This window comes from Strigops habroptila, chromosome Z (genome assembly GCF_004027225.2).
Source record: "Strigops habroptila isolate Jane chromosome Z, bStrHab1.2.pri, whole genome shotgun sequence".
In the NCBI taxonomy this organism is placed as follows: Eukaryota; Metazoa; Chordata; class Aves; order Psittaciformes; family Psittacidae; genus Strigops; species Strigops habroptila.
Genome location: NC_044302.2, coordinates 66,907,969 through 66,928,123, shown reverse-complemented (window position 1 = coordinate 66,928,123; position 20,155 = coordinate 66,907,969). Strand labels below are relative to the sequence as shown.

The following is a 20,155-nucleotide window of genomic DNA, read 5'->3' as shown; positions in this document are numbered from 1 at the left end:
TTTGGCTCAAGTGCCAAGCGAGTACATTGATTGCACATGTCACTGGGCCTGCTGTTACCAGCACAGTTACAAATTGCCTTGACATTGTGAAAATCATCTTTGGTCTTCAGTTATAATTGCTGACTGTGACGTGCTTTTACCTAAATTCTTTGGGACATAGGAAGATCCTGCCCAGCTGCACAAGACTGCCTGTCACAGCATAATGTCAGCAGGCTGTGCCAAAAAAATGCTGAGGCTGCGAACTGTCATCGTAAGGTGTCAGTAAATTGAAGGGCAGATGTCACTTCAGCAGGGGTTGCAAGTCCTTTCATCACAGACACCAACCCAGTTCCAGATTGCTGTACAGCCCATAACTTGTTCTCTTCACAGTAATTTGAAGAGTACAGCAACTCTTCATCCTGATTGTAAAACAGGATTTTGGACCCAGTTGAAACAGTGGCTCTGATCCAAAACTTTCTTCAGCTCAGCAGTGACAGTCAACACAAGTTCCAGATTGAGCCCCAGACTGGTATCCATGTGAAAAACTTTGTTTTTCTCGGATTCTCAGAACTTCTTCTGTTTGAATTGCAGATGTGCCCTTTGAAAACCAGAGAGATTTATTTATAATTGGCTAGATTTGCAAGCTTGCTTTATTACATTATTTCCTGCCCAGAGTTTCTTAATACTGAATAGAAATTACTATGAAAACTTCTTACCTCAGGGCATTTCTAGGCTAGCAGTGCTGAAGCAAAACCTGTCATTGCTGGTCCAGTTTTATTTCTGGAATAATCTGCTAAACTGAGCCAGAGTTCAAGGGGAACACATATATACATAACATTCATGCACATACTCAGTGAGTTAGTTCCAATTCCTGTTGTGGGACTTTTAGCTTAATGCTTTTAAACTATACATGAGCAATTGCTTTGTTAACTTGATGAACATCTTTTTTCTTGCAGTATCTTGTAAAAATTATTTTGCAGTTGTATCTCAGAGTCAGGAATATCCCTATTTTTCTGTTTTCCCAACTCATTGGCTGTTGAAATAAAAGCGTTTGGAGGGGGGGAGTCAGAGTCAGCATGAAGTGTGGGATTTCAGCCTAAAATGTAATATGGAATCTTTACCTCTGAGCAGAACTGTGGTATATTATGCCAGAAAACAATTCAGGCTCAGCCAAGTAGGGATTAGCTGCTATTATGCTGGCTTTTTGTTACCAACTTTTTATGCTAAACCAGTAAGAAGAATAAAAAAATCAGCCCGCTTTAGAAATGGTAAAGAAGGGCAGGGAGTTGGTACTCACCTGTGATTTCCTGGTACTGGATGTCTGACATCTTCCATGTACTGAGAGATCGCCAGAGCTCTGCATGATCTTCCTTTACTACTGTAAGGGCATTTACCCACAATAGCAACGAGCTTCACAGGAACACCTTTAGAAATATGCAAGGGCTTCATCCAAAGCCTATTGAACTTATAAGTGCATTTTCTTGATTTTAATGGGGTTTGGATTAGATTGTCAGGGAATTTAGTGGAGCTGCTTCTGACGTTTTGTGTGGTAACAGTCTGCAGGTCAAGCCTCTGACCGCACTTCAGCAATTTGAAACTCTAAAGATCTCAGTGTGGAAAGTCTGTGCTTCATTAGCTTGCTTTAAGGGGAGGAAGCTTAACATGCAACAGAAATGAGTATAAAACTGCTTACTTCAGAACATTTCTAGGCACAATTTGTTGCAGTAATCCATTTTTGTTCCTGGTGGAGGCTTCCTTCCCAGCCCTTTATGACTGAAAAAGACTTCGTCTCCCTGAGCCCCCCAGGATAAATTAAGATCAGGACGAGAATGCATTGGAAAAGGAAGTTTCCATCCCGCAGAAACTTCAGAATTTCAACATTGGTTCTAGTTTCAAACCAAGATGAGGAGTTGACATTTCAAAGCTTTACAGAGAGTGAAATATTCCCCAGACCTTTGATTCAAAGATGTCAGTATTTTGTTTCAAACTGTGTCCACCAAACCATTACTCTGAGCTGTAGATTAGAGATACAATATCACTATTCACTCCTTTGCCTAGCAAGCTGATGAAGCATTTTCTTCTGTGGTGCTTACTTTTATGACAAGTCATCCACCACTCCCCAGTCAGATGAGTATGCCCATGGGTCAGTGTCTCAGCAGGCTTTTCTAGCTCTGCAGCATAGGTGAATCTACTTTTCCTGATAGCTGGGTCTCCCTTAGAGTGTCACATCTTTGGCATCCCTGGTAACAGGCATTCCAAAACCTCCCGTCTATGTTTTGTGCATGTTTTGGGTGAATGCTGAAAGAAACAATTCTGCCTTCCTTTTTTCCTTGCTAACTCTGTGCAGATTTCTGGGCCGATGGTGACATATTTTCACCCATACCTTCATCTTTTGCAGTGAGTTCTCTGCAGCCTTGAAGGAGAGTGAAAATAGTATTACGTAAATTATATATATTACATATTCTCAACTCAGCCAAACTCATGTTTCTCCTGCTCATAGAGACAGAAGTTACTATTCTCATAACTGTCTTATTTTTTTCGGGAGCACTTTAATATTTCCTTGTCTGACCTTTACTTTCATAAGGGTCCAACCTACATAATGTTTTCAAGTAAGAGCTACTACAAAGTAATATAAGAGATTTGGAGTAGTGATTTTCATTTTAAAGAATCAGTGACTCCATTGCAAACACTGCCAACCTTTTACTAAAAGTAGTGACCTCAAAAAGATGGAAGAAGGATTTCCCTAGCTGGGGGGGGTGGGGAGGGGAGAAGAAGAAAAAATTAAAAAGCAGTGATCTTGGGAAGATTTTTTATTTCAGGAGTTGATTAATCATCGATAAGGGTGTTTTGGGGTTTTTTTATGAAAAAGAGCAAAAAGCTTTGCAGAAAGCTTGGGGAGAAATAGGAAATTTAATTAATTTCATTAAAATTTCTGATAACAGAAAATGATCTGAGAGACTTTGTTCATACAACATAAGTTTTGGTGTTCATAAGAGGTCTCCATTTTGCTCATACTTCCATTTCACCAAAATAAGTATTTTTATACTGTACATTGGCAATGAGTGTCCAATTCAAAACAAGCAATGAGCCTCAATATAACTTCCTTTCACACCTGAGATTTTCCTGGCAGTTGCCTCTACAAGTTGTGACTTAGCTCCAAATTGCTCAATTTATAAGTTAACTTTAATCAGAGTACAGCCTATGGCAACATGTCAGCTGATGACTCATAAAGTTAAGAAGGCTTTAAAGTAGTAAAGGCTGTCTTTGAAATTGATGGCCTCATACCTGGGTTTAAGATTCAGCCCTTTTCATATCCAGGAAGTTCACATGTTCTTTTCAAAATAGGCGAAGGCATACAGATATGTATACAACTCTAGACTGAACTACTGAGTGACTATAAAATACATTATGAGCAGATATGAAAGGGAATTCCAGCCTTTCCTCTGATGCCTAGGTGCCTCAGCAAGACCTTTCTCGCTGTGGGTGCTAGTAAGCTGTAATGTGCTTGAAGGAAATAAAGCTGATTTATAGGCATTATTTCATACAGTTTTCAGATCAGGCAAGTGATTTTTTTTCACATCTTGTCTATACAGAGACATTCATGAATGTTAAGGCAAACTGGTCTCTGTATACCAGCTTCAATATAGGGGTGTTGATATAATTTATATGCCTGTACTTGGAAGCTCTGTATGGAGTAGTCACAGTCAAGATAATCTTAACTTTGCTTCAGCTATCTAACCATTATTGTAACGGTGTTTCTAATGTGACAAAATGTCTCTTGCAGTCTTGGTATGACTAGGTTTTCACAGAAATATATCATTTATGCATGACCATTACTCCATTCACTCTCATTATTTCTCCTGGAGATCTCATAATATAATGCAGAAGTATAGGAGACTGACTCAGTTCTGACCCAGTAGAAGTGGGTAAAGTCAAAGAATTTTGATGATAGCTTTCATCAAGCCTGAAACTAAACCTATAATGATTTAAATTAAATTTATTATTCTATCAACATAACAGCTAACCGAAGAAAGTGCTATTGTGCCACTAGTAAAATAATGATGTTAGAAATGGGTATTGAATTGCTAAAAGTAAATATTGGATATAATCAAAGCCTACATTTTCACAGGCAAGTGAACAGAAAGTGTCAAACCCAGAAGTACATCTCACCCTAGAAGAGGTCCACAGTTCTGCACACTAGATTTGCACAAATAAGCAATATTGGTCTCAGTGTTAAAATGGGCAAGTTACACATACAGGTTTTATGACTTTGCATGATAAGTACCCTATTTGCTTTTATCAGTTCCTAGGACTCAGCTCTCTGATATAACTGAAACTCACAGACGCAGGAAAATTTAAAGCTGAAATAAGCACTTTGTTTAAAATTCCCTACGTTTATATATACTTTGTTTAGCTAAGAGTCTTAGTACAAACTCCTCAGAAGTAGAATTTATACACAAATATTTTTTCACGTCTTACTGTGTATGCCAGAATGCTAGAAAGCCTTTTATTTTCCAGTATCTATAAAGATAATTATTGGACTGTATGGACTTGCTGAGTTTCTTGGATTTCAATTATTTATGTGCAAAATTCATAACTTGGATGCAGACATCAAAGTTGAAAAGGCCTACATTTAGCACTATGCTAAATAAATTTATATTCCATTTCTTCGATTTTAAATGCATTTAATTATAAATTTGTATTTTATTATTATTAATTTAATAATTAATTTATATTTATATTTGATTCTCCTGAGAACTGTAGTTTTTTTGCAAACTGAGAAGCCTAGTTCATCCAGTCAACTTTTAAAGTTTTGAACCGAACAATTTGCACATAAGCGTAAAGCCAGTTTCAGGGCAGATAACTGCACTTCTGACTCTCAGAAGTTCTTTGTTTTAACCATTCCTTTCTATTTATCAGATCTTTAACAATGTCTGAACACAGACAATGATACCGTGGAATAGGATTATTGTCAAACATAATTAAAACCACATGGTTTTCCTAACTGCAGAGCAGGTAAAATTTCACTGAGATCTCAGCCATGTTGCTATTTATCTGTGCTGCTCTTTATTTTTACCTAGCTGTTCGCTTCCTATTCGTCTTTTTTATCTCAAGAATTTTTCGTTTTGAAACTATAGTAAGCGAAATTTTTGATTGGTCTCTGATCAAGAAATGTTCATAATGCCCTAAAAGACAATCTCCAACAATACTCTTTTCCTTCTGTCCATTTTGCTCAAAGGACTGCAAAAGCCATTGAGCCCTAACCTGCTCGCTATCTTACGTCTGAATTCAGTTCAAACTCCCAGCCAGATTTGCTCAGCCTCTTTCATTGCTAATGCACTTTGCAGCCCTCTAGAGATGCTGAGAGAGAAATTTGGTGGTAATTACTTGCAGAGGTGGATCGAGCAGTCAGTCAGTAGGTGCTCACATTGAAATGCACATCTTTCTTTCTTGCCAGATCGTTGGCTGTGACCGCCAGCTGGGAAGTGCTGTCAAGGAAGACAACTGTGGGGTCTGCAATGGTGATGGGACCACCTGCCGGCTGGTTCGGGGCCAGTATAAGTCCCAGCTCTCAGCAAATAAACGTAAGCTGCCCCTTCTGGTCAAGTGCCATCTTCCCCTCTTACTGAAATACGCATTTCTTGCAAGCTACATCTCACTCCACTCTTTCTCAGGCAATTGCATGGTCACGTCCTGGTTGTCCTCACAGTTTCTTCCCTCTTGGGTTAAATTAGGCTTGCTCAAACTATAGCTCTAGCTGTGGAGGTGGACAGAGGATTGTGAGAAGGTGTCACCAACAAATTCCCCATCTCTGCTAACTAGTTGCTTGCAGGGAGCTGTGGAATGAGAAGAGCTGCCTCTACTCACACTGATCTGGCTGTACAGCTGGCTACGCATAGGACACATTCAACACTGCTCTGAACAGAGTGGTTTATGCTGCTCTACAGCAGAGGGGCACCTTGGGAGGATGGTGCTGCCACCATGGCAGAGTGTTCCCTCCCAGACCTATGCCCACAGCATGCCTGCTGCATGCTGAGCATAGTGACTCAGTCCTGGGGTGGGCTGAGGTGCCTCAGTCATCAGGAGGTGCCTACATGGGTGGGTACAGACAGATATGGCCTTACCTGCACACTGTTTGAGCCAGCTTCAACTGAGTGGTAAAGAGCATTAGTGTGCTCCAGTGGCAGGGTTAGTTTATCCTGGACTCCAGGCAGGCATTTCATCTTGGTTACAGCAGCACAGATGGAGCTATAGTTTTGGGAGGAGAGATGGGGCATGTTTGGGCAGTTTGAAGGAAGAATAAAAAGATAGGAAGGAAGGAGAGAGGGAGGGAGGCAGAGAAGCAGGGGGGCAGGGAGGGAAGGAGGAAGGGAGGGATAATCCTCATAAGAGTTCCATTGCTGAGGCAGAACTGCACATTAGAGGGAAAAGGAAATATTTCACAAAGATTTAGGAATGGAATTTCACCTCATTGTTACTGTTTCTGCAATGTGAATAGAGTCAGAAATCTCCAGGCTGTTTGAGACGTGATAGTATTTGTGAATTTTCTTGGCAAATATGTTTTCCTGTAGGAATAATTCATTGCTTTTCAGTTGCTTTGTGGTAAAAAGGTGCTCCTCTCTCCTCTACTGAGGATAAAGACACTAAATATTATGCACAGTACTAAAATTTTAATAAACTAGAGTCTCTATGTTGAATGGTTTGCTATTAAATATAAAGAATGTTATATAGGTAGAAGAGCAGATGGCAGAAAGCATAGTACTAGAGTGAGACAAATGTGAAAAAAATGTTAGAGAATGGATAGTTTAAACATATTTGCATGCAAAGAAGTGTTGTACAAAACTCAAGTAGATAATCAGATTTTGTATGCACTCTGTATAAACCATGTGGCATTATTCTCTCCCTTGCTGTAGACACACATGTTGTTAGGCAACACAGTATGATTTTCAAATATATCAAAAGTAAGTGCTCCTTTAAATTGGCTTTTTACAGTTTTAAAGGCACACTTATGGGTCTCCTTCACATGTATGAATTAATATGAACTCTTTTTGGTTTGCTTCCGAACAGTTTATAGAATCATAGAATAGTTTATATACATGCTGTGAAAATTTGAGATTTTAAATTTCAATAAGCTTTTAAAAATCTACTCTGTGTTTATTTTCTGCATTTATCTTCCTCAGGGTTGTTTAAATATCTGTCACTTTGGCACTTTTTCTGTGTCAGCACCTTGCTAATTTGTCACTGTAAATGTAGCTACATTAGCATATCTGGGATCAGAGCCTGATTTACTTGCTGGAATGACTGTATTATGTCTGGCTAGTCAATGCTTAATTCCAAGATATCTCTACAAAATAATCCTCGTTTCTCAAGAATTATGTCTATTTTGTCCATGGTGTGAACAAGGCATTAAAATCTATGTGAGCCAGACTGCCATGAAACAGAAGAAAAATCAGAAGGGGCATGTGCAGTGGTGACCAGATATCAGTGGAGGTGTTTTGTGGGCTCACTTGGGATTTTTGTTTGCCTAGCAGAACACAGTATTCAAGTTTGAGGACTGTGTGAAGGAAACTTGACAGTGATCTTTATTCCAGTGCTTTCCCAATAGTTTCTAAGTTGTTTATATCTCAAAACCACTCCAGATACAGGCTTGAGCTCATCAAACTCAGTTCATTTTCTCTAGGTGCCATTATCCAGTTCACTTCTCCATGCTGCTTCTGTCATGCAAAAGCATGGAGAAGGAAAAATTACTAGAAAGAAATTCATAGAGCTTTTAAACACTTAGCACTTGCTATGGGAACAGCTTCCTCAGTATTTATAAGGGTATATATATCTCTCAGTTGCCTCAGAAAGAAAAGCATAGCAGGGCAGGAGGCAATGTGATGTTGAATTTTCTCCTGCATTTTTGTGAAAGAGGAAGCACCTGTGTTTATGCTCTTGTTTCTATTAAAAAAAATAAAAAATTAAAAAAAAAATTAATTAATTCCAGAAATACCCTTTTCTCTTAGTTCTAAGCTTTGGTGTTTCAATCTTTCTAACTCTGCAAAAAGTGAATCTTTCATTTTTTTCATATCCTTTTGGAAAGAGTGTATGTATCTTCCTATGGAGATAAACTATATTTAAGCATGCTTCTCTGTATTCACCAGGGAGCTAGAGAGTTTATCCCGTAAGTGGTGGGTGAAGTCTGCTGATCACCTTGTGAAAAGCTAGTATTTCACTAAAAAATAGGGTTGACATCTACTACTGAGGTAAATTACGTTTGAAAGAGAATTACAGAAATTGCTATGCTGAGACAGAATAGATATTTATCTGATTACTATTGCTATGGTTTTCAAAACCAGATGCAGTTCCAGATTTCAGTTGAATATCGGTAGTAATGGGGAAATAGAAACAACTCCATTTTTCATCATGAGAATTGACAGACCATTTGGACAAAGTCCATATTCAAAATCCAAAACCAGAATGAACTTATCTTTCACGGGAATCTGATGTATGTACCTGACATATAACCTTTACCTAAATCCTTGCACTTTCTTCACAGCCTTGGGCCACTGTTCCTTCAGTTATCTGGGACTCTCCCTCACTACTCTATGCATCCCCTTGAAGGAAGCCGACCACCCATTAATAAACTTTATGCCCTTTCTTCAGAGTGCATCACACAGCTGCTCCACAATCTGCCTCTCTGCTTATTGTTGGAAGGAGCTGCAACTAAATATTACCATACTTAATTCCACATGTCTCTTTACAGGAAATGTCTCCTTCTTATCACTGTAAACCTCAGGAAATCATCCTTCAGTCCCTACTGCTTGTGCTTGTAAAAGCAGAAAGCACTGTGATAAGCATAAATCCCACTGAGATTTGCATATCACACGAAGTGTGCTAGGATTTCAAATGGAGAGAAATGACAAAATCAAGTGAAATGTAGTCCCAGCAATACCCTGGGGCAGAAGAGACATATTACAAATATATGGTATATAAGGTTGCATGATTTAAACTGTCTGTGACATATCAGTGAGTGGTTAACTCTCCAGCACAGAGCTCATAGCTGAGAGACAGTCAAATATAATAATGACATGGGACTGTCTTTAAAGACTTGTAAAAAGACCATTAATATTTTTTGAAAAATTGAAGTTGTTGGTTTTTCCAGGCTCATTCCAATAAATATGATATATATATTATACAGCAGAATGATGTGTCATACTCATGGATTTTGTGCCCCAAAATGGATAAAGTGTGTTTATCCTGCTAGGTATCTTGAATGTGAGTGCCAGAATGGTACCAATAAAATCAGCATTAGAATAGCAATATTTAATGAATTTTGTAAGACTTAAATATTTGTCTTTTCAAATAGAAAATTTGAATTCTGTGTAAAGATGAAAGATGTCTAACTTGGCCAATTAATGTGATATCAAAGATGTGTGTAAGCAGAATGTGTGCTGAATAGAGTTCAGCCACAACGTAACAGAAGAGGCACTAAAATTTCTGGATAGATTGAGGAAACCTGTCAAATCAGATTTTGAAGAAGGTGACAAAGCTCACGAGAGCCTGGGCTTCATCTCTACTCAATTCTTGTGACATTCAGAGATTTATCAGATTGCCTACATCTGCCCCTTCACTTCTAGGATATTAAGAGGTCACAAAAGTATGGCTATTTTATCGCATAAAGCTCTCCAATATAAAAGTGGCAGAAATTCCTATGGCACTTGACTGAATTTAAAATTTAAAGGGGTTATAGTTCACATTTTCAAGTCATAGGATTGAATGAATGAACGTGATTTTTAGAAGTCCCTGTTTCCTGTAGTTTTTCATCTTTCTGTGGTCTCCATTTTTGACATCATATGATGACATTAGTAACTATTTTGCTGGTAATTGAGAATTCTGATCTAACTAGGCTGAAACAGTTATGCCAGTTTGGTCTGGTCGGAAACTTAAGGGCTCATCTCGTATGTTTGGATGAAAGGTAATATGTTTTTATGGGCTGAGTTAGCCTTACCTGACAAAGCAACACATTGCTTTGGGGAGAGTGATAGTTCTTGCTAGCAGCCATTACATGACACAGATGTGAGCACTAGTAATGAACAGATAGTGAAAGGGGCTTCATTCCTCCCATGTTTATCACACCCCCTCCCAAAAAAAAAATCCTGTTAGGCATGCATACCTTTTCTTTCCCAACTTCTAATTGTAGGAGAAGATGGCAAAAAGGATAGGGAAAGGTGAATGAAAAACTTAGGCATGCAGGTTAGTCCAGGTCAGTGTTCTCTGGGCACCAACTCCACAACCCAGGCATAGAGTTGGGAACATTTTCTAGCATCTATCCACACCTTTCTTTACTGTCTCCCTTCAGGAAATTACTGAGATTTCTGTCTCTTTAGAATTGCCGACCAAACTAACTTTCACAGCAGCATGTGACCTACATTCTAATTCACACCTCAGTTTAAATCCAGTTGGCAAAGCTTCCAAGGCTTTACAGGTGCAAGATCCTTCTCTAAGACCTGTTTACATGACAGTCTAATGGGCTTCTATTTTTCCAGGGACTTTCTGTTCGTGGTGTGGAAAGGGAAGCAGAATTGTAGCACTTCTAAACATTAAAATAAAAGGTGTGAAAGGGAAGGCATGCCTAAGGGCAGTGGGAGATCATCACAAAGCATGGGCAGGGTCATGAAGAAGCTGTAGTGTTCAACTGGGAAAGAGTCAAATGAAGGAATGGGCTCTTCTGGTTTAACAGCAGAATAGGCTTATACTTCTCTACTTCACAACAAACATCAATTCAAAAGTCTTGAAAGAGGTTTAGGTGGACCCATGGTAAAATAGAAAGCTATTGAGATTGAAATCCAGAAATTATTGTGAAGGAGTTGAGAATAAAGAAAACCAACAGGTTTAGGTTTTTCTAAGTAGAAAGTTCTTACCACATTTAAGGAGTTCTTTTATAGATTTGTGATGTTCTCCCATAATTCACAGAGTTGTTTAATTGGTCCAAAAGCTTTTATTTTGACTGCCTTGTAAGCACCTATTTCATTAATTATTTGAAAACAAGATGAGAATTTCTTTGCTTGTTTACTCCATGCATTTTTGCCTTCCCACAGTGGACGATATGGTGGTTGCTATTCCCTATGGAAGCAGGCAAATTCGCCTCATGCTGAAAGGACCCGATCATTTATGTAAGTAGAAGAAGTTAGTGTACATTTGTTTATGAAAGTCCTGCTGACCCACAGTGCTCTGTTTACACTGTGGTATCTGGTTTCCCTCTGACAGATCACTGATTTTGACACAGGGATGAGTCATGCCCTCAGAAGCTCTCCAAGGACCTAGTTACGTCAGTGGTACATACTCTTCAGAGCAGATCTTAGCCAACATTGCAGAATTGTTTGCCCCTACATAATTTCTCAGTCATTTCTGTTTGCTTGTCCTTCGGCTGGCTCACTTGGTGCCAAGTGCTTTTGTTACAAATTAATAAAATATATCCCACTGAGTGAAGAAATACTGAGAACAGTGAAGTATAAGCTTCCCTACAGCTGAGCTTAGCCATCAAGCTGCTTATGACTTTAACATATGTTTCTGTTTTGATAATCTCTCTTACTCTGTAGATGGACACACATGCATGCATGCACACACACACAAATTCAGTCTAAAGATCAGAAACAGCATGCAAAGGACAAACCCTGCTCGTCACTTAGTGATACCACTTATTGCCAGAGTTAAGACCACTGAATGCTGCTAGCTCATCACTTAGTAGATGAAACACTTCCCTGCTTTGGCTGAGAGGGAGCTCTGTATCCCAACAGTTGTGTATGCCTCTTCTTTGGGAGAAGGGTTGCAGGATTTGAGAACACTCTGGGAAAGCTGAAAGCAAATTCGTTTATTTCGTGAATAGAACTCCATGCATCCCTCTCTTTGACCTTATAACGCAGTAGCTGCTCACAAGCTGCTCCTTTTTTCATCAGCAGCAAATGAACACTACAGTGTTGGTAAATGGGATTTACTGTCAGAAAATACACAAACTGTACTTCATAACCTCTTAGAAGCAGAAATTATTGTAAGATAAGTAGGTTTCCTGTTTTCCTTTTCCAAAAGGTAATAGGACTTTCCTGCAATACAGACTAGTTAGAGTCCTTTAAGCTTGTCAGTATAAATACAAATATTAGTGTCAGCAAGGAGGTGACACAACAAACTATTCCCACCCTCTCCAGATTTCTTTCACCCTAAGAGCTTCTACTGAATGGAAGAATGAGGGGTGGTTTATCAGTCCTGTTCTGTAGCTCACTGCTTGTGTTGAGGAAACAGTGGGCACACCATAATCTTTTAATGGTTCTTTAGATTTAGGGCTAAATATAGAATAGAATAAAGACCAGCAAATTACAGGTTATAAACTAAGAAAAAATATACTGTGTTTTTCTTAAAAGTTCGAATGCTGCCTGCATTTCAGTTTTTAAGTGGCCCTTTGGGTATTCCTGAGCTGCTGTAGAATGGTTGTTATGCTTTCCCAGTAAATGATTTGCACTCGTCCTTTCTCTCCTGTTTTCTTTCCCGATATAGATGCTTTCTTCCAAGGTAGAAAAATTTCATACTTTTATTATTTTTTCAGTGAAATTGAGCTATAAGACAACTTAGAGAGAAATGAGATTTTAGCAGGAGAGATTAATCTAAAGCTGTCTTCACTCAGGCCATATCGCATTTTACAACAAAAAGATTTGAATCAGTGAGGTCTGCCCGAGACACTGGTTGAGGTTTAGATTAACTGCTCTGTGTAAACATTAATAACTCCAAATACATCTCTTTCTTGTTTCAGATGTCTCCATGAATTTTTCTGTTCACCCGTCAAAGGATTTTATATATGTGTGAGCTAAAATAAGTTGAGGGGGAGGGAGAATTTTGCCCTGTGAACTTTGTTTGTGGAAGTTGACAGGAGGCGATTATATATACACAAGTCTTAAAACTGTCTTTATCCCTGATGCATGCAGTCTTGTCCAGAAATAAATACATGGCCGAGTGCATCACAATGGAGGAGACTAGTCTCACTGAAAATGAAAGAATTCATTAATACAGAACAAATTCTTAGTGTACTGCCTCAGCAACTTCCTTCAGGAAATAATTCCCATAAGCCATCCTGAAAAGCAGTCTCATTACTGCAATTATCTTTTTCCCCCTAATTAACAATTTAATACATGCTAATAAAAACATTTTTTTCCACTTACTGTCTCTGAAACTGTTATTCTATCACAGATTAATAGCATGTCTCCATCTAATTAAGATTTTGTCTTAGCTTCCTCTCTGTGTGGGAGATTTTGTGCGTAATTTCACAAATACGTGTGAAAGCATTAGTTTTGCAATCCTTTATGGTGAAGTGTGTTGTCATTTTGAAATAACTGCCAGAAAACGGTTACTGGTGAACATGCTGTATAACATAATTTGGAGTTGGTGGGGAGGTTGGCTAGATGATGAAACAGATCTATTTTCTGACTGTTTATTTCTACTTAATAAATTATTTAATATGTTTTTTATGATTTAGTAATCAAAAGTAACTGTCATCAAGCAGTATCTTAATTAGTGCCCACTTTTGGGGATCTGTGGATGCAGAGAGATACAGAGGGAGAGCTCAGGAGAGTTCAGCACTCCCCTTCTTATTCTGCTGGGATGGATCAGACTACTTCTGGAGAGGAGGAAAGGACTGCAGTCATACTGATTTTCTTTCCTGGATGTCTTGCTTTCAGTGTGGTTAGTGACCGACCTTTGAACTGAAAGAGGGAACAGCAACTTAACAAAGCCAGCACTCATGGGTGAAGGTCTGAGTCATGGTCCACATAGGAGAGTGACTTACTAAGAGTGAGTTAAATAACCGCAAATATGCCTAACTAGGAATGGATTAATATGTCTGGAAGAGAGTAAAAACATAACCTATGGGTGAGGACATGAATGTGCATCTAGAAATCTAAGGGTTGAACAAAGCCAAAAAGCAGATGGAGGAGAAATAATGAACAGGAAAGTATAGGAATGTAAATAAACCGTGGAAAAGAACAAAAAAATTGCGTTATCACTAATTTAAGAGGCTAATCTTCACCACTACTGTTTTGTGTTGGGGCATTTTTCTGCTCTTACTGCAAATTACAATGCTCTAATTTCCAGTTAATTTGTTTGCATTTGTTAGATTTGGAAACCAAGACTCTCCAAGGTGTGAAGAGTGAAAATAGCCTCAGCTCCACAGGCTCCTTCCTTGTGGAGAATTCTAGCATCAGCTTCCAGAAGTTGCCTGACAAGGAGATATTAAGAATACCTGGGCCTCTCACTGCAGACTTCACTATCAAGGTAAGGGTCATTGGCCATTGACTTCTTACAGCAACATAAACTAAGAGAAGATGTATTAGAATGATTAAAGAAATTCTCCTAGAACTTTATTTTCCAGCAGACATTTACCAGAAAGCCTAGCTCTTGAACTCTACGTGGAATTCTTTATAGCTAAATATCTGATAGCACTCCTTGGGAAAAAAGACTGAGTTTATGCCAAGAAAGGCATATCCAATGTGTACCCTAAAGAGGAAAGATGAACTCATTACAAGAAAAGGCAGATACTTTCTGTATATGCTACTGAGGTACATATAAATCAGGGACATGCAGCTTGCTTCATCTGTGACAAATGAAAAGAAAGAAAGTCTGTGTCTTTGGCCCATAATTTCTGGGGTTTATACTAGTGTTATTGCACAGAAGATTGTAAGGGAGTGGAGAATGGGGTCCCAAACTCAAAAATAAACGGGATGACTTTGCTTGAGAAGTCATGGTGTCATTTTGAAGTTCTGCTTTGTGTTGCACTGGCAGTAAGAATCAAATTGTTTCCTCCCATTAAAGCATTTCTGTTCTTCCAGGTAATATAAAACACATTGCTGGAAGCAATGCACACATTCTGTGGGAAACACACATACAAAACCGAACATTTGGGAATTACCATAAAATAAATCCTTTTCCAGTAGATCCAAGGAACTTGAAGGATTTCAGCTGTAAAACTGTAAAACCTGCATCATTTGCAGAGCTACATAAATTTTGCACCATGGGCCCCAGAGGTAGATGACATTTGGTTTAACCTAGAGCTGATGGCAGCTAGAAGTTTGAACAATAAACTGGAAAATGCAATAAGTGATTGGGTTGGGTTTAGCTGGTCTAGGCTGGAATGGGTAAGCTTAGGAAGTAGCAGAGCCCTATAGACTATCCCCTGCCCATCTTGGTATGTTAGCAGCTCAAAATGCAAGCAGAAGTTATCAGGACTGGTTCACAAGGAGAAGCCTGACCTGAAGAATGCATTCCCTTATCTTTGAAGATCAGAATGAAAATGCCTTAATAAAACAGATTCTGGTCAATTCAAAATGCCTAAAACACTTTTACGTATATTACAGATAATGAACATCAGTGCGACGTAATCAGTATTGCTCGCTTTGTATTATTTGTACTGTCTATGAATGCAAGGTAGCCTGGTTAATTAGAACAGACCTACTGGGGACAGATGGTCATGTATACCAGTGGCCCTGAAATGGTAACAGCTGGGTTGGACTGTGTTTCTGGTATTTCCACTGTTATCTTTTATAACAGGGAAAAAAACTTTATCACTTGGTGCTTGCATTTCCTTCTCTATCAAAGGACCTTTTGAAAGTCAGACTAGCATGGCTCAGCAGTTGGCATATCTATTGACTTAAGTGGATATAGAAAAATGCATAAACAAAAGCCCTGTTCACAGTTGTCTTTTCTAAGGTTAGCATTAGATTTTGCCTTGGATCAGGCACTTAAAAATTCCTTGCATTTGAATCATAGTTATTTTTTTCATAAACAGCTATAGAAGATACTTTATAGGTATTACTGCATGCAAGAAAGGTATTCTATGCTATTTAATTATTTTTTAAACAAAATTTTTTAGCTTCTGAATATTTTGTTAGATGTTTTTAGATAGAGAAGTATACATACGAGTAAGACTAATACAGGAGATCCAAAATGCATGCATATCTCTCAGTTATGTCAGGCTTGGCAACTGCTTTCCATCCTTACTATAGCCATGACTATTTTGCCTTCAGCTTGTGAAGGTAAAGTACTTTTCTTTAAAAAATCAAATGAAAGGCTTCTCTGTGGTATTAACAAGTTTTCCTTGCAAAGTGGGATCTTTCTGGTTGTCCAGATTTAATTTCCTGGGACAAGGCAGTTTTTATGTAAACAGATGTAAATGAACTTGTAGGTGTAGCAAAACTCTGATTTTAGGATCATTGTCTCCAGAATGACTGTTACGATGATTTTCAATTGACCCTGAATGCTCTTATTCAGAGATGTCAAGTTAGACACCTGGATATAATTCAGAAGTAGAAACTCCACGTGGGACTTGACATTTAAGTTTCTTTATTGATGACATGGAGTGCTTTAAAATTGCGTGAAGAAATCTCATGCTGATTCTGTATGAGCTGAATTGAATAATTGCTAGATTTCTGGACTTTGTAATAATCAGTGGTACATTCCTCATGTGCTAAACTCTTGGCAATCTTTTCACAAGATATGGAAATGGCAAAAAAAAAAAAATCAGTAAAACAACTCTAATTTAAAAAAATTAAGATGTTATCTCAAAATAGAAGAACTGGAGTTTTTCATATTCTTATTTTTTATATTCATAGTTTGACAATTATATATTCCCATTATAAACCTTTAATGTTTGAAAAGCAGAACACCTGGGAAAAATGCCAGCAAACTTAAATTCCACTTGAATTTTGTTCCTTAATTCTGAGTATTTCCCTAATTTGATGTTTTAATACAAAATTCAGATTCATGTAAATAGAAACACCTTTTTTCTAAAAGAAAAAAAATGTAATGTTTGATAAAATCCTGGTGAATGAAGGTCAGTTTCACTCGGAAATCTTTCTGGCTGACACTGTGCTCTAGAGAACAGGGCAGTAATATCACATAGGGGGACTTGTTCTTTATTTGCAGAGCTGCCACTGATCTGCTGTGTTGCCAAAGTCGCATATTCCCACCTGCCTGTGCTAAAAAGTCTCTTCTGTCAATAACGTCCATTTCAGACATAACACAGAGAAACTTGGAGTAATTGTTTCAGGTCAGACATCTGCACTCTTCTGAGCAGTATGAATCAGTGTTGTCAGCTGGGTCTATAGTGGATAATGTAATGCTAACAGTCATCACTGGTTGACTATTTAAAGCAATCAGCACTGTGAATATGAATGACCTGAGTTAACAGGCTTACTGAAACAGCTGGTAGGAATTGCCAGTTTGTTGCTTGAGTTTGCTTTACAGGCTGTGCTTTTTGCATAGCTAGGGCCCTAGCCCTGTGGCTGAGTTGTGAGTCAGCAAAGACCAGTGGATTTAAGGGAAGGTCTAGAAAAGAGTGTTGGACAGGCTTGAGGCTGGTTTGGAGGAAAAGCCGCTGTTGGCCTAGATATAGACTAGACTAGGTTTATGTTGATTTTCAGTCCCTGGTATCATGATGAAGGTTTGTTCATAGCTGTTGCATGGGCCAACAGCTTTGCATCAGTGATGTATAGAGATGGATTGGATAAATGTTTCTCTGGAGACTGTCAGAGGTATTTGAATTAGGATTGGATTTGTATTGATACTGTCTTTTGTACTGCTAGAGCTGACAAGCTTTGATTAAGGGCTGCTGCCAGAAGAGACTGGTTGGGTTTTTTTGTGGTGGTGGCTGGGGGTACTGCTGGCTGATTTAGAAATGGTGCAGACTGGGTTCTCATGAGCAGTTACTGCTCAGATTAGGATTTTGACCACCAATTGTCCAAAAAGTCATAAAATAGACCACAGATATGTATGCTGAGTTATGCAGCACTCTAGAGTGAGCCAGACAATTCTTATCTCTGTTGTGATCTAGCACCGGCAGAAACTGCTGGCAAGAGAAATACATTGAATTAGAGTACAGGTTAACAAAAGAAAATAAGATTGGGACTAAACTTCCTGGGATTTGCAAGGGCAAGCAGGAGATAATACATGTACAGTCAGCCAGCTGGCAGAGAGGTTCATGGGCCTTATCAGGCTGGGGCCAGGATTGGATTAAATAATCACTTCTGAACACAGACCATACAGTGATTTACCTTGTGGAGTAAAATGAGAAATAATTTCAATACTCATGTTAGGGCAGAAGCCAAAAGATGCAAACCTGCTCTAGCAGCAAGGGCTTACTGTTCATGGCTGGCTCATTGTTGAATTTTAGAGAGATTACCATATGAGGATTGGGAGTGATGACAGTATGGGTCTTCTTTGTAATTTACTTCTGATACTGGCAAGGGTTTCCAGAGGAGCTTATGTCTTGTATTTGGGAGAAGGCTGCAGGTCAGGCAGGAAATTGTGAAGGATCTAGTCTTGGAAGTACTGGCAGATGAGGGTTTGAATGGGGCTCCAGAAGCAGATGAGCTAGAATTAAGGCTAAGCACACAGAAGAGTTTAGTTGTGACTGAGTCAATTTTTGTGTTATCAAGGTCAAATGACCAAAGCACTGTGTTTAATCTAGGAGACTATTGGAATGTAGACCTTTAATCATAAAACAATACTACTTCTTGAGATATGTGTCTTCCTGAGGTCATGTCTGTAGAGTGCAGACTGGACTTAGCTGGAAGCACTTCTGTAACATCGTCTGTATCACTAGCTTTTATCAACCTATGTTTGCATCCAATACTTTGTTTTTGCAGTAGTCATAGAAATCACCTATTCTGATTTCCCGATTCCCAAAAACTGTATAACTGTTGTAATAATGTCTAGATCAAGCTTACAAGTAATGACCAGCCTGAACAGAGACCTAATCGTTATTTATCTTGACTAGATCTTGTGACAAGTTCAGAAAAATTCTACCATTTTTCTTGTATCTTGGCAAATGTAGTAGAATTTAGGGAGAGCCATGTAGTAGTCTTTTTGAAAAAAATGTACAGATTCTATTTCATATCTACTTTTTTTTTTTTTCCTATTCAATATAAATTGTTTAGAATCATAGAATGGTTAGAGTTGGAAAGGACCTTAAGATCATCTAGTTCCAATCCCCCTGCCATGGGCAGGGACACCACACACTAGACCATGTCACCCAAGACCCTGTCCAACCTGGCATTGAACACTGCCAGGGATGGAGCATTCATATGTGGAGCATTCACAACTGCCTCACCACCCTCACAGTAAAGAACCTTCTTTGTATCTCCAACCTAAACTTCCCCTGTTAATTTTGGTCCCATTACCCATTGTCCTATCATTACAGCCAGCATCCTTGTATGCCCCCTTCAGATACTGGAAGGCTGCTATGAGGTCTCCACGCAGCCTTCTCTTCTCCAGGCTGAACAGCCCCAACTTTCTCAGCCTGTCTTCATACAGGAGGTGCTCAATGCCCCTGATCATCCTCGTGGCCCTCCTCTGGACTTGCTCCAACAGCTCCATGTCCCTCTTATGTTGAGGACACCAAAACTGCACACAGTACTCCAAGTGACGTCTCATGAGATTTTCAATTAATAGTTCTTAGAACATGATTGTTCTCCTAATCGATATATTTCATCTATAAATGCTGTCCTCCAGTCAGTTTAGTAATTTGAACCTTCGTGGACAGACCATTCCTAATTTAATTTGCTTGTTTGCATGAATACTAGTTTAAAGGCATTATTCAGATTTTCCTTCTCTGCTGGGTCTGTTATTTGTCAGGTGTTTCACTGTGAGTTAATATTATATGTGCTTTGCATCTCAAAGTATATTAAAAAGTTTGCTTTTTCTCTGCTTTCTGCCTTGTATTTAAAAAGAATAAATTAAAATAACACCTTCAAATTGAATATAGGTTAGATATTTCCCTGCTCATTGCAGAGGGGATGGACCAGATGACCTTTGAAGGTCCCTTCCAACTAAAACTATTCTGTGATTCTGCCATAAATACATTGGAACCGCCATATTAGGTCAAGCAAAAAGTCTGCTTCACTCAGGTTTTTATTTCAGAGAGGAACTGATTTAAGACACTGAAAGAAAAAGTGCAAGAAACAGATTAAGGGTCCTCTGTTTGTGGACCCTTTTTCTTTATTCTCATGTTGCATTTGGACTGCTCTGTCTAATGACTCAAATGAACCAGTCTTCAGGGTTTTCTAAGGTCCATTTTGTGTTATATTTGCCCTTCCGTCAACATTTAGCTCATGGGGTGAGTTCCACAATGAACTGTGCACTATGTGAAATAAGGAAT

At 38.7% G+C, this 20,155-nt stretch overlaps 1 protein-coding gene across 1 annotated transcript in view; it reads left to right on the top strand.

The window, feature by feature from the left end:
* The window catches only part of ADAMTSL1 (ADAMTS like 1), a 312,286-nt gene that overhangs the window by 177,814 nt on the left and 114,317 nt on the right, over positions 1-20,155 (top strand). The window contains exons 6-8 of the mRNA XM_030470560.1: positions 5,438-5,564; positions 11,061-11,135; positions 14,120-14,277. Coding sequence (XP_030326420.1) covers positions 5,438-5,564; positions 11,061-11,135; positions 14,120-14,277 — 360 coding nt within the window. The remainder of the gene's footprint in view (positions 1-5,437; positions 5,565-11,060; positions 11,136-14,119; positions 14,278-20,155) is intronic.